This window comes from Haematobia irritans, chromosome 4, assembly GCF_050003625.1.
Source record: "Haematobia irritans isolate KBUSLIRL chromosome 4, ASM5000362v1, whole genome shotgun sequence".
Classification (NCBI taxonomy): Eukaryota; Metazoa; Arthropoda; class Insecta; order Diptera; family Muscidae; genus Haematobia; species Haematobia irritans.
In genome coordinates this window covers 88,193,604-88,209,076 of record NC_134400.1, presented here as the reverse complement: position 1 = coordinate 88,209,076, position 15,473 = coordinate 88,193,604, and the positions used below count along the sequence as shown (strand labels likewise).

Sequence of the window (15,473 nt, the reverse complement as noted above, 5' to 3'; positions counted from 1 at the left end):
TAAATATCGTAAGCAACTGTGTGTTACAATGTTACAATGTATTTGTTATTGTGCGTTATGTGTTGTGTATTGAAATGCGAAAACGTCAACACGTCTGACGTTTTCGCATGATGTACAAATTGTAATTGGGTTCCTGGGTTGCCCGAAACAAAGATTTTAAGAATACAGAGAACATTTTTCTTGCGAGAGGATTGCTATCGAGACATATTTAATAGGTTCCTACTTAGTTAAGATCCAATCCTATCTGGTAAATCAAAATTGCAAAAAAAGAAAAAATCCACCAACTTCCAAAATCAGTGGTAGATCTACTTGTTTCGCCTTCAGTTTTGACGAACGTGGCACCAGAAGGCACAAATCATGAAACAGATGACGACGATGATTATATGGAGGACAATGCATTGGAGTTTGATGACTTTGGGCATATATTTTAAAATAGCAGATCAGAAACATATGTCTTATAATATAAAACGATATATATAACAACTTATGTATAAACTTTTTTCCTACTTTGTAGATATGAAGGAACAACCTATTTTTATAACAAATTTAATATCTGCTTTGGGTCCCGAATTTAGTTACACATATGATACAACAATACCCCTTTCATCAACGTTATTATAATACAAATAAATTAATTACTATGTGAAAATTGTATTAATTTTTTCCAAAAAAACAAAAAATTCGACTGAGCCAGAACATTTTTTAAAAGGGGGCGTGACACCGCCCTATTCCACCTTGGATGTAACTCATACTGTACGATCAACATATATACCAAATCTCATATTCATACCCCTGATAATTCATGAGATATATCCGTTCCAAGTTTTAATGGGAGGTGCCACGCCCAATCATAACCATGTATAGCCAAGGATTATTACCAGATTAACAGTACAACATTGGTAAAGTTTCATGACAGTCGGCCGTTACTATCGCCGCTAGAGCTATTTTTAATAGTGGGAGTGGCACCGCCCACTTTTGCAAAAGATGTGTAGCCTATGTCACTCAGTGATAACGTAGCATTGTAGCACGGTCACCTCATCAATGCCCCAACCTCCCAAGTTGTAATTGTAATGTGCCTAATAGAACACTTGATCATATTATGCGTGAATGCAATGACACGCGAACCATACAACATAATGCATTTAAAGGGGAAACCCCTATTTCATTTATATCCAATCCTACTACACATAACGTATCCATTTTATTAAAATTTTTAAAAGAATCAAACCTGTATAGATACATCTAAGACATGACCAAAACTAAAATCTAACTTACCAACTATGTACCTAACCAGCGTTGCCAATTTAGTTTTTTTCCCGCTAGATTTGGCTTTTTTTGAAGACGTTTAGCGGGAAAAAATGCATTTAGCTTTTAGCTTTTTTCTGGCTTTTTTTCATGACCCTTTTAGCTATTTTTGGCTTTTTTATTTTCGACATGTTTCTATTGAAATATGGATAAATCGGCGTTTTTATCTAAGCCTTGCTGCAAGTATAAGGGTTTCCACATATTTCAAAGCTCAGTTGAAACATTAATAATGAGTCCAGCCATTATGCGGGCATTTTTGTAGCAAATACACCTTGTTGTAAAGTTTTTTCATTATATACATAAAAGTTATCGTAAACTTTAAATCTACTATTACCATACAAATTTGTTAGATAAACTGTCAGTAAATTATTGGAAATATTATCATTTGACTCGTTTATCCTTTTTATGTTATTATAATATTCTAAAGTTATTACGATATTACTAAATTAAAATAGTAGATGTGAATAGCTTTGTGCACTGAAAAAATATTGTCGTCTCCTTAAAATACGAACGCGAATTTTGGTTATAATAGCATTTGTGAATTTCTTTTATATAAACTGTTTTCCTTGTCCAAAAGACGATAAAGTCGTTTTGTCCTTATAATTAAGTGATTCAACTTAAAAATGGGTATGTTTTCATGAAAGAAGGAAGAATTAATGAAATAGTCTTTAAATGTGAGGAGTTTTTGCATCTTAACCACAAACCAAAATAGCGTTCAAAAATAGAAGATGTTTTTCAACCCTTTATTTTAAAAACGTATATATACAATAATTTCTACTTGAAGTCGAGTCTGAATTTGGAAATTTAAGTTGGCGTTAGCACGGTTTTAAAGCACTTTGATAGCTCATGAAGAAAAGGAAAATGTTTTTACTGGGAAATGTAAACTATAGATATTTTCTACAATTTAAATAAAAGTAATGTATTTCAAATTTTTCACAATTTCAAAACCAAACTAAAATTTTATTTAAAAAAATGACAAATCATTTTTTTACGAAATCCAAAGCATGCTTAGATCATTTAATATTTTAAAATAACAAGTAAATAAAATAGAGGTGTTGGGAAGGTAGCTCCCACAAAACGAAGGACTTCCAGTAAAAAATTTGTGATAGTAATCAAAATGTATCGAATACGCAAACAGAGCTAATATGCCATAGATATTGTTACAGTCTCACAGAAGTGGAATTAAAATGAAAATAATATGCATTGTAAGTGAAATAAAGCCTTTAAGTTTGTTAAATTTCAATCAAAAATGTGACTTTTGATACAAAAAAAATTAGACTTTTTTCTAGCTATTTTTTAGCATGTTTTAGCTTTTTTTAGCTATTTTTTTGGGCAAATCTAGCGGTTTTTGGTGAAACAATTCTGGCAACGCTGTACCTAACTATATGTTAAGCTTAAGGCCTATGTAGCTATAGCTAACATTAATTAACTAATAATTTCATATTATTTGTTAATAAAGTTAAATAAATAAAATAAATAATAGAGAACGAATTTTTGAAATCGGATAAGTAGTTTAATTAATCTCCATTTTTTGCGATTTTGCCCCCACTGTGCGATGGCCAGGTACACTGAAAAAGCAGTGAACCCACCAGGAAGAAAACTTTCGGTTAATTTTAGAAAAATTTGAATATTTTTAGAAAATTTTAACTAAACAGTATTACAAACGTTGGCATCACGCCGATGTCATAAAAATAAGTAAATATTTTTCGACAAGTTCAAGAAAATTTATTAGAGATAACTAAGTTTTTTCACTTGTTAAAGAAAATTTTGTAGTTTGAAGGAAAAACTTGGAGTTAAAAATTGCAACAATGTCTTTAGTGACATACGAAGTTCACGATGGACGCATTTTTGGTAAAATTTACAAATTTAAAGAAATTCTGAACTATTTTGTGGAAGACACGATTTTAGTTAATCTTTATACTTCATTTGAGTATATTTTTTCCTCGGTTTTATTTAAATTAACTAACGTATACAAAAAATTATTAGAGTAAAGGAAACTTTCTCCAAACATAATAATTCCATGAACTAAAATAAAGTTAAATTGGCTTTAGTGAAATAGAGAGTTCACTTTTTTTTAGTGTATCTTAAAACTTCTTAACACCGTCTTCTAAATTGTAAGTTAGTCCATACGTGGTATATATTAGGCAAAAAGGTAATTGGAGAGCCGGAATTGAAATATGGGGGTCGCTTTTTATGGGGGATATATACAAGTATGAACCGATATGGACAAATTTTTATCTGAGAGCTATATATAGCTATAGACCGATAATGACCAAGTTTGGTATGGTTGTAGCAGCCACAAACTAACACAATGTACCAAATTTCAACTGGATCGGATAAATATTCCTCCTCCTAGAGGCTCCGAAGGTCAAATCTGGCGATCGGTTTATATGGGGGCTATATATAATTTTGGACCGATATGGACCAATATTTGCATGGTTGTTAGACACCATATACTAACACAACGTACCGAATTGCAACTAGATCGGATATCTTTTGTTCCTCCAAGAGGCTCCGGAGGTCAAATCTGGGGACCGGTTTAATGGGGGCTATATTAAATTATGGACCGATATAGACCAATTTTTGCATATTTATTGGAGACTATATAGGTACACCACGTACCAAATTTCAATCGGGTCGGATAAATATTGCTCCTCCAAGAGGCTCCGGAGGTCAAATCTGGGGAACGGTTTATATGGGGGCTACATATAATTATGGACCGATATGGACAAATTTTTGCATGGTTGTTAGAGACCATACATTAATACCACGTACCAAATTTCAATCGGGTTGGATATTGGATAAAGTTTTAATAAAATTTGAAGTGTGCAATCAGAAATTCGAACTAACATTGTTCCGACAATGCGTTACCCAGTTTTTATTGCTGGATCGCCGTAAAAGTTTCAACTCTTTTAAAGAGTAGGGGAAAGGAGCAGGTGTCCATTTCTTACTTTCCCAGTAAATTTCAAGTAAACCAAAGAGGTTTCAATAAAATCTAAAAACTTTAAATTTTCCAAAAATGGGGCTGGATGAAATATAACTCCTCGACCAGAAATCGAAAAATCTTGTACCCTATATTCATTTACTCATCTTCTCCCACGTTTCCTGTGAATTTCATGTAAACCGGAGAGGTTTTTTTATCAGGTCCAAATATTAGAAAGGTCACCCTCCCGAACAGATCTCAAAAAATCTAGTACCCCATATGAATTTCATAACCTCCCCCACGTCCTCTGTAAATTTCAAGTAAATCGGAGAAGTTTTGTTTTTTCGCTGTACTTAAAAAAAGAAGACGGGCAGAGGGGAGGTCCCTTACCCGACCAAATATCGAAAATAAAGTGGCGGATCTTGGTCTAGACGCCAACCTTCTTCAATCTTCTCTGAAAATTTCAAGCATCTCGGAGGACATTGAACAAATTTCCAAATATTAAAAAATAAAGTAGAGGATCTTTGTCTAGAGCCACACTAAACCTTCTATCCCTCCTCCCACAAAAAATGAGGTACCCTATTTTCAACGCATAAGCAACCTCTTCTTTTAACAGTTCTAATAAATCGATTTAGCCGTGTCCGAGGATTTCCATATATAGATAAAGAATATTTTATACAGACAAAACATATTACTACACCCAGAAAAAAGTGACCCCTTCTTTAAGTTAAAATTAACTCATTGTGAAGAAAGTTGAACTTCGTATAGCGCCAAGGACATTTTTATTTGTTTGAAAGATGCACGCAAAGAAAAAAAAAACGTTTGGAAAACGTGTACCGAAAACTTTTTTCTTTTGTTAGAGTTTTTTGAATTGCTTCGAAAATTTTAAACTTTTATCACCAAAAAAAATCGTTTGTTACAAAATTTTTATTTTTTCAATAAAAAAGTTATTTTTGAAACAACAACACCGTCCATTTCGTTTATATCAAACACTGTTCTTTTCTGACTTTAGGTCTTTAATAAGACACATTTTACAGTTCAAAATTTAATATACTACAATGTAATATTGAACATTTTTTCGGAATCTTCCGAACATATCTGGAATATGTGTAAAAAAAAAAAAAACAAAAAAAAAAAACTTTGGCCGAAGCAGGGATCGAACCCACGACCCTTGGCATGCAAGTCGGACGTAGCAACCACAGCTCCACGGTCCCAAACTAAATGTTTGTTTCTGTTAAATAAACTTTGTTTATTCGGTTCGTGGGCGCCGCAAGCTATGCTATATAAATATAACTTAGTTATATGGGTAATTGTCTATTGATGACAATAACGGCTACATAGCACAGTGGATAGTGTGTTGGCTTACAAATTGCATGGTCCGCGGTTCGATTCTCCCCAGGCGAAAGGTAAAAAAAAATTTACAAATTTATAAAATCATATAATTTCTTCTACATTGTTTGTATTACAGGAAAAGGTGTTAAGAACTAAAAAACATCGTGGATGTGAGAAAGATGTGAGGGAAAATGTAATTAGCAAGAAAATGTTTTTTTTTTTGAGTTTGTCTTTATGAAATTGTTTTTACATCCTGGAAAAGAATAAACGTTTATCACACAAAGTATAAACTTTTCTTCCAAATACACTTCCTTACAGCGAAAAGCAAATGAGAAACGAACTTTGCTTGTCTAAAATTTCGTTTGGGAGGAAAGAATTATTTTTTTGCGTGTGCGATTTTCGTAGAAATTAGGTAGAATGCATTCCATATATTAGTTAAAATTTTCCTATAGTTATGTACCACTAAACTACAGGATGAAAAAAATTTAACTGAATTGAATTCATATATGGAATGGTTTTATTGAACTTCTGTCATTCATTTGGACAAATCGTACATATTTGTTGTAAACCATTTACTTCAAAATTAGAACTGCTTATCTTCGTTTTTAAATACAATTTTATTTATTTATATAGGCAATTTTTTCTTCAATAAAAGACATGTTTTATTAATATATAAAATATATTTATTAAGAATCAACTCTTCCACTATTTCCATGTAATGTTATCAACTGTAAAACGTAATGAAGAAAACTTCTTGTACCTTTCACTTTTAATAAGTTACTTTCAATACCTACACTGCTAGAAAAATATGTTTTTCATATGTTCCGATACAAACAAAATGTGTTTCAGGCACAATTTTAAAACACAATATATTTAAGTGCAAACATGTAATGTTCCTAAACTACTACTAAATGTTTGGGACATCTATGTTAATATGTTAGAATATATTATGTTTGAGGCATGAATGTTTCATAAAAATCATATGTGTGAATGCAAACATATATAAATTTACAAATTTCAACTAAGCATACATATGTTGTGATATTTTATTCAAAGCGACAGAGAGAGTATAGAGAAAGAAATAGAGATGGAAACCGGGAGAGTTGACGAAAGATATCAACATAACACAGCGAAAGAATCAAAAGAGAACAATTTCTGTGAAACCACTTGTATGTTGTTTCGGAAAACTGTTTTATGATAAGGCCAAAAATTTGGTATGCTTAAGTCTAAATATTATTTAATTTGAATAAAGAGATTAGACATTCGGAACCAAGAGAATAGACATTTGAAAAATAAACACCATATGTTTTCGCCTTGAGAGCAGCATTTTATGTATGTGTGGACATGTGTTTTGTTTATCATTTCGGCATTATGGGCACAATTTTTCGTTAAAAGAAATCAGGGGTCTTCATAAAAATAACGAAAGGGCACTAACTCTTTTTAGAGTTGGGACAGTAAAATGAAATAAGGAGGAAATAATGAAAAATTACACAGTAAAATGTATAAAAACAAAGTTCCTCTTTATTAATAAGTAGTCCACGAGGAGTTAACGGACACCTTCAAATATAAAAGCGGGCATTAAGGTCGAGTTTTGCAGCTAAAACAATTTAAAAAGTTTATTTTCTTTAAAATGAATTATTAAAGAAAAATAAAAGCCATTTAGAGCGATAGTGTTAAATGCTAGTAAAAAACTTTAAAAAAATTATAAAAGGGAATAATTTCTTCAACATTATTTGTATTACAGAAAAAGATGCCAAGAACTAAAATATTTCGTGGAAATGAAAATTATGAGTAACATATGTTAGGCAATGAGCGCAATCGTCTTTGGGAAAAATTCTTCCAAGCATATAAAATTTTTGGGTTCAAAATACTTCCAAACATATAATATGTTCACATAAAACAAACATATTAATGTTTCGGCAGTATCCAATAATATATGTGCTTCCTGCAAAATATGTTTGGAACATATGTTAAAGAAGCGATTTTTTTTGAGGGTGTATAAATATAAAAAATCATAAACCAATTTTTTCACAAAAGCCTGATGAACGAAGGGGTTGTTATTCTATTCGTGGTTTCTTTCTTTGTACACCATCACGAAAATTGATAGACTTATTGTTTGTTATTTATGTTTAATAATTTGAAATAACAAATATTTTAACATATATATTTTATTTGTTGTTTATTATATTATTTTACTAAATTATATTTTAACAATCTTTCCGTATACCATAACAACGCGATTGCAACTAAAACAAGTATATACGGCCGCAAGTTCGGCCAGGCCGAATCTTATGTACCCACCACCATGGATTGCGTAGAAACTTCTACGAAAGACTGTCATCCACAATCGAATTACTTGGGTTGTGGTATCTTAAAACTTCTTATTCCTGCATGGTTGTTGGATACCATATACTAACATCACGTACCAAATTTCAACCGAATGGGAAGAATTTTGCTCTTCCAAGGGGCTCTGGAGGTCAAATCTGGGGACCGGTTTATATAGGGCCTATATATAATTATGGACCGATATCGCCCAATTTTTGCATGGGAGTTTGAGGCCATATATTAACACCACGTACCAAATTTCAACTGAATCAGATGAATTTTGGTCTTCCAAGAGGTTCCGGAGATCAAATCTGGTGATCGGTTTATATGGGGGCTATATATAATTATGAACCGATGTGGACCAATTTTTGCATGGTTGTTAGAGACCATATACTAACATCACGTACTAAATTTCAGCCGGATCGGATGAAATTTGCTTCTCTTAGAGGCCTCGCAAGCCAAATTGGGGGATCGGTTTATATAGGGGCTATATATAATTATGGACCGATGTGGACCAATTTTTGTATGGTTGTTAGAGACCATATACTAACACCATGTACCGAATTTCAGCCGGATCGGATGAAATTTGCTTCTCTTAGGGGCCTCGCAAGCCAAATCGGGGGATCGGTTTATATGGGGGCTATATATAATTATGGACCGATGTGGACCAATTTTTGCATGGTTGTTAGAGACCATATACTAACATCACGTACCAAATTTCAGCCGGATCGGATGAAATTTGCTTCTCTTAGAGGCCTCGCAAGCCAAATTTTGGGGTCCGTTTATATGGGGGCTATACGTAAAAGTGGACCGATATGGCCCATTTGCAATACCATCCGACCTACATCAATAACAACTACTTGTGCCAAGTTTCAAGTCGATAGCTTGTTTCGTTCGGAAGTTAGCGTGATTTCAACAGACGGACGGACGGACGGACGGACGGACGGACGGACATGCTCAGATCGACTCAGAATTTCACCACGACCCAGAATATATATACTTTATGGGGTCTTAGAGCAATATTTCGATGTGTTACAAACGGAATGACAAAGTTAATATACCCCCATCCTATGGTGGTGGGTATAACAACAAGCCACGCGCAAACATATCGATTACATCGATGACAGGTATCGATTACAGGTAGACAAAGGAAAATTTCCTATATTCTAACATGTGTGTTTCCTTAAGGTTTGAAAGGATTGGATACTTCTTAGTACGAATGAACTAAAATATTTTTCTATGCCAAGTGTTATTCGTATGTATGATAAGCTTTCTATAATAAAGGAAGTCAGAAATATCATTTTATAGGAAATTTTACTAAATTTGAGGAAACTTGGTTTTAGTACGGGTTTTGTTTATTTTTACGAATGCTTTGTTATCGGTGAATAAAATTTTCTTGTTCAGTAGTAAATTCTTATACCCAGCGAAGAAAACAGTATTAGTAAAATTCCATGCCTTATTCTAGTTAATGAACTATTACTAACTGCTTTCAGTTTAGGATTTTTTTTACATTTTATTATTTCACACAAAAATGTAACTAAATGGAAATAAAATGGCTAAACTAAATTGATGAACATTTTTTCCTTTAGTTTCGAAGACACTTTTTTCTGGGGGTAGAGGAAAAAATTAAAAATTTGATCAAAATCGACCAAATTCTATTTGGTGGGACTACAATGACAACTAATGCAATTTGCATTTATGGAAAAAGTTCGTTACCTTCATTTTATCGGTACAGAATGCGCTTTTTTTAAACGTCTGTCCGCTGAAATGATAGCAAAAAATGCTATCATTTCAGAGGGCAGAAAAGAATTCAAAGGAAACAAACAGGCAGCACTCTCGTTTGTCGGCCGTGCTGAAAATGTCCACAATTTACCTCTATGCGTGTCGCTACTTTCGAAACAGAATTCGAAGCCTTTTCGCACTTATGCCTTTTTTGTTTAGAAAAGAAAAGTTATTTTTCCGGGAAAAATTAAAAAAAAAGTGCGCATATTTTACAAGAAAAGAAACAACTATAAGACTATAAGACTTTTATTATATAAATTTGTGACTTATTTATAAGTATATCCGTCTAAGTTTGGCTTTGATTAGTCAAGTTTAAAATATATTAACATTAAAATTTAAAATTAAATTTATTTCTATTTTACTTGCTTCTTGGCATTAGAAAGTTGAAAAAAAAAACAAGTATATACGGCCTTTAGTTCGGCCAGGCCGAATCTTATGTTCCCTCCACCATGGATTGCGTAGAAACTTCTACGAAACTGTCATCCACAATCGAATTACTTGGGTTGTGGTATCTTAAAACTTCGTTTTCTAAATTGTGAGTTAGTCCATACGTGGTATATATTAGACAAAAAAGTTATGTATAGGTAAGTCTACAAATAATTACGAATCGATATGGACTTTTGCACGGTACGTAGAGAGCGAGAATTGAAATATGGGGGTCGCTTATATGTGGGCTATATACAATTATGAACTTGATATAGACCAATTTTTGTGTGATTGGGGATCTATTTATCTGAGGGCTATATATAACTATAGACCGATATGGACCTAGTTAGGCATGGTTGTTAACGGCCATATACTAGCACAATGTACCAAATTTCAACCGAATCGGTTGAATTTTGCTCTTCCAAGGGGCTCCGGAGGTCAAATCTGGGGTCGGTTTATATGGGGGCTATATATAATTATGGACCTATGTGGACCATTTTTTGCATGGTTGTTAGAGACCATATACTAACACCATGTACCAAATTTCAGCCCGATCGGACGAAATTTTCTTCTCTTAGAGGCTCTGCTAGCCAAATCTGGGGATAGGTTTATATGGGGCCTATATATAAGTATGGACCGATTTCGACTAATTTTTGCATGACCATTAGAGACCATATACTAACACCATGTACCGAATTTCAGCCGGATCGGATGAAATTTGCTTCTCTTAGAGGGTCTGCAAGCCAAATTTGGGGTCCTTTTATATGGGGGCTATACGTAAAAGTGGACCGATATGGCCCATTTGCAATACCATCCGACCTACATCAATAACAACTACTTGTGCCAAGTTTCAAGTCGATAGCTTGTTTCGTTCGAAAGTTAGCGTGATTTCAACAGACGGACGGACATGCTCAGATCGACTCAGAATTTCACCACGACCCAGAATATATATACTTTATGGGCTCTTAGAGCAATATTTCGATGTGTTACAAACGGGATGACAAAGTTAATATACCCCCATCCTATGGTGGAGGGTATAATAATATGCTGATGCGGGGTTTTTTGGGAATGTTACAGCTTTTCTCTGCTAAATTTCATACCACTTTTAGATAGATAAACAAACAAGAAATTAAAAACGAAAGAATAGTCGCACTTACATGTTTTTCAAGGAAATTCGCTACACATTAGAATTCATTCTCTTTCTCGTTCGATAATTGGAAATGCGTGAAATAATTTTCAATGAATAAAATAAAGTGACTTTTTACCACAATGACACATTGCAAAATGAGCACAAAAGACCTCTTGTGCGAGGTTCATTTTGTGATTGGAAGTGCCATTATCATCGTAGAATCTTGGACGTAATGGAATCGTACAACTATGACAATGCCAGGAAGTGAAGGAAGGCATTACTTTGTAGCAATGTCCAACTCCATTCATAAGTGTTTCAGTTTTAGGGCCACTCCCAAGAAAAGAGGATAGTCATTGGCCATATGATGGCTGATGGCTACAAATCGATAAGTCTATAAGCGCTGCATTTCACACTGAAACATGGAGTCATCTAATTGCTTCTCTAATACCCACATAAATGTTTTCTATTTTCCTATTTCAATTACCTTTGCAATGGCTGTTTCGTCATGCTGTCGGCAATGATGATATCAATGGTCAACCTCCTCTAATCCCTCTACCCATTCTCACCACAATTTTCAAAAAAAAAATATGACCATTAAAATCCACCTGGTAATCAATTGCGTGCATTTCAACAATATTGAGAATATATTAGGATTTATTCTAGTGGCTTCCCTTGGCCTTGCCCTTTCATTTATTATGGTATTATTTTTTGGAAGAGAACCTAAGTCTTTAGGACTTACCTCATCACAGCCGGCACAACGTGGTTTCAAAAGCTCCGCATAGTGACGTTCACAGTAGATTTTATCATCGTGAACACAGTACGTCAGATCGACGAGTAGCTCATTACAGGTGCTGCATGTGAAGCAACGCGGGTGCCACATGACATTCTCCACGAATTTTGGGGCAGCCACCACCATTTCGCCCACATTGATTTCACCTTCACAATGGGCACAATGCTCATCGTATGGAGCATCTTTAACATAACCTTGAGAATGGAATGGTAAGAAGGGAATTAGATGACACTTAAGCCAGTGTAGTGGAGACCAATGACTCACCTATATCTAGGGCAATTTCATTGCGTGCAGTTACAAAATCTTCATAGGAAGCTTCGTGCACATCTTCCAGATGTTTGCAGTGCTCCAAAGAAAGATCCTGTTTGGGTAATTGATATGAGATCTGTTGTTCACGATAGCGGGCTCCTTCGCTACCGATTTTTGGCACTTTCTCCAATGGCAATTGTTCGAAGAAGCGATTAATACGCGATGACACACGAATTCCTTGGGGTACCCATGTATAGCCCAAGTCTCGTGGTTCCACCCCGGAATCGGCAGGTGAGACCACTTTGAAGCCTAGACGTTCATGGACCGTAGTCGATTGTTGTTGATAGATAGCATGTGCTTCGCGGGGGCATTTGCAGGATTGGCAAGTTTTTCTGCAAATAGAAATTAAAACAATTAATCATTAGCAATTACCAAACAAGAAGAATCCTTAATTTAATTTAATTAATTGGTTTCAATAGAGCAGTGTGGCCACTTTAGCATTTTTGCAGCTACACGGTTGAAAAAGACTGTTTTTCATATGTTTGGCTATAAACATTATATGTTTGGAACACAAATTTTTAAACACAATATTTTTGAGTGCAAGCATATAATGTTCATAAACTAGCATAACATGTTTGGGACATATATGTTAATATGTTAGAACATATTATGTTTGGGACATAAAATGTTTGTAAATATAATATGCTTGAATGCAAACATATATTAATTTAGAAATAGCCTATAAACATATATGTGTTTAGTAGCTTGGAGCGCTATTTAACAGGGAGCGATATTGAATTAAGTTGGTGGTTGTTGCTTGTTATTACAAAATTAACATTTTATTTTTCCTTGGGCAATTGATCAGCTACTTCTTTGATCCTTACAAACTGTGTGGTCCGCTGTTCGAATCCCCGTCCGGCAAAAGGTAAAATTAAAATAAAAAAAATCATAAAATTGAATAATTTCTTCTACAATGTTTGTATTACAGAAAAAGGTGCTAAGAACTAAAAAATCTCGTGGAGGTGAGAAAGATGTCGGGGAATATACAATTGGGCAGAAACAAAATTTTGAGCATTCAGGTCGAAAACCTATGTTGTTAGCACCTATATTACCTGTTTATTTTCATAATTCATTATGATTGTAAATATATAAATAAATAAATAAAATTTTGAGCACAATATTGTTTGGGAGAATTTTTTTTAAGCATATAATATTTTTGGGTGCAAAATGCTTCCAAACATATTATATGGTCACATAATAACATATTGTTTTTTGGAAGACAACATTATTGAATTTGGATGCAAAAATACAAAATGTTTGGAACTTAAACTACCCAAACATATATTGTTTAGACCAATATGCTTTCAAACATATTATATATTGGTAGAGATCAAACATATAAATGTTTGGGCAATACCCAAAAATGTATATGCTTGAAGCAAAATATGTTTGGGAGTATATGTTACAGAAGCGATTTTTTGTGAGCGTGTAGATTTAGCAGCTAGATTTAGCATTTATTTTTTGTACTTAGCCGCAAAATTTGCGTTTAGCATTTTTTAGCCTTTTCCGATTACTAATTTATCATTTTTAACATTATTTAACCCAAAAAATGTCAAATATGTTAGTACTTGTAGTAAGTAGTAAGTTTCTTCATTTTTATGTAACATACAGAAAGGAGCGGCTTGAAAGGGTTTCACGTTTTCTCAGAAAAAAATAATTAAGCGATGTCCCGTTTGTATGTCTGTTCATGTATTTTTGGGTTGAAAGTATAGGTGGTAATTTAAGTACAATCGTCCTCGAACTTGCCAAATTTGGCACTTCAATTTACCGAACATTTGGCGTATTTATCAACCGATTTCCATTCAATTGGATTATAATAACATGTTATAAATTTATTTTCTGGAAATGATTGATCAGATTTGGATTTATCTCTTATCTTATTCAAATGTAGCACACATCTACTACAACTTCAAAAACTCATTAAGATTTATTCAGATTAGAAATTTTGATTTTATTCTATTGGATTTTTTCAGATTATAAATCACCCGATTCTTCAGATATAAATCACCAAATCAGGTATAAATCCATTTTTTATTACTGCAATTTGGTGAAAGATTATCCACTGCTAGGTTAGGTTAGGTTATGTGGCAGCCCGATGTATCAGGCTCACTTAGACTATTCAGTCCATTGTGATACCACAGTGGTGAACTTCTCTCTTATCACTGAGTGCTGCCCGATTCCATGTTAAGCTCAATGACAAGGGACCTCCTTTTTATAGCCGAGTCCGAACGGCGTTCCACATTCCAGTGAAACCACTTAGAGAAGCTTTGAAACCCTCAGAAATGTCACCAGCATTACTGAGGTGGGATAATCCACCGCTGAAAAACTTTTTGGTGTTCGGTCGTAGCAGGAATCGAACCCACGACCTTGTGTATGCAAGGCGGGCATGCTAACCATTGCACCACGGTGGCTCCACTGTTAAGGCCACTGTTAATGTATACATCGGCAGGTTTGTATTGATAAACTTTTCACAAGTAAATCTCCCAGAATAAATGTTAGCGTTTGGAAAGGAGACAATGCCTTGGAGTGCAATATAATATTTGGAGTTCCAAAAAATGAAATGAAATGAAATGATTTGATCACTACAAAAATAATAAAGAAAGTATCTCCAAAGGCATTAAGAAAATTGTTTTTCGGAAAATCTGGTTGGTTCAACAAAAGGAAATAATAGAGAAGGTTCAGTGGTTAAAACTAGATGTGTCCATATGTAATAGGTACTTTTAGTCTAAGTGAGCCTGAAACTTAATCGGGCTACCACCAGGGTTGGCCTGTCACAAACTGTGACTTTTGCGACGGTATAATACGTATGTCGCACAAGTCGTAAATCTACTGTAGAAAAGCAAATTTTGAATAGAAGAAATCCTGAACATTTTTAATTTAGTTTGACAGCATTCGCTGTGAATTTCTGCAGAAATTTGTGAAAGTTTTCCCATGGTCAAGCCTATTTTCTTAGGTGGTATCGAAATTCCCGTTGGTGAGTGTGCAAAATACCTTGGGGTTATATTGGACAGGAGACTGAACTTAAAGCTAAGAAAGGACGAGAAAATTCACGGTAACCCTGTACTCGTGCAAAATGCAATAGGGAAAATGTTGGGACTAAAACCAAAAATTGTGAACATTCCTAAGAATTGAAACTTCTTCGCACATACCAT

At 34.0% G+C, this 15,473-nt stretch overlaps 1 protein-coding gene across 3 annotated transcripts in view; it reads right to left on the bottom strand.

Annotated features, from left to right (window-relative positions):
* The window catches only part of Lmpt (four and a half LIM domains protein limpet), a 539,983-nt gene that overhangs the window by 159,223 nt on the left and 365,287 nt on the right, over window positions 1–15,473 (bottom strand). For all 3 annotated transcript variants that reach the window (XM_075308102.1, XM_075308101.1, XM_075308103.1), the window contains 2 exons: window positions 12,277–12,653; window positions 11,962–12,206 (listed from right to left, as the gene is read on the bottom strand). In XM_075308102.1, the coding sequence (XP_075164217.1) occupies window positions 11,962–12,206; window positions 12,277–12,653 (622 nt within the window). The remainder of the gene's footprint in view (window positions 1–11,961; window positions 12,207–12,276; window positions 12,654–15,473) is intronic.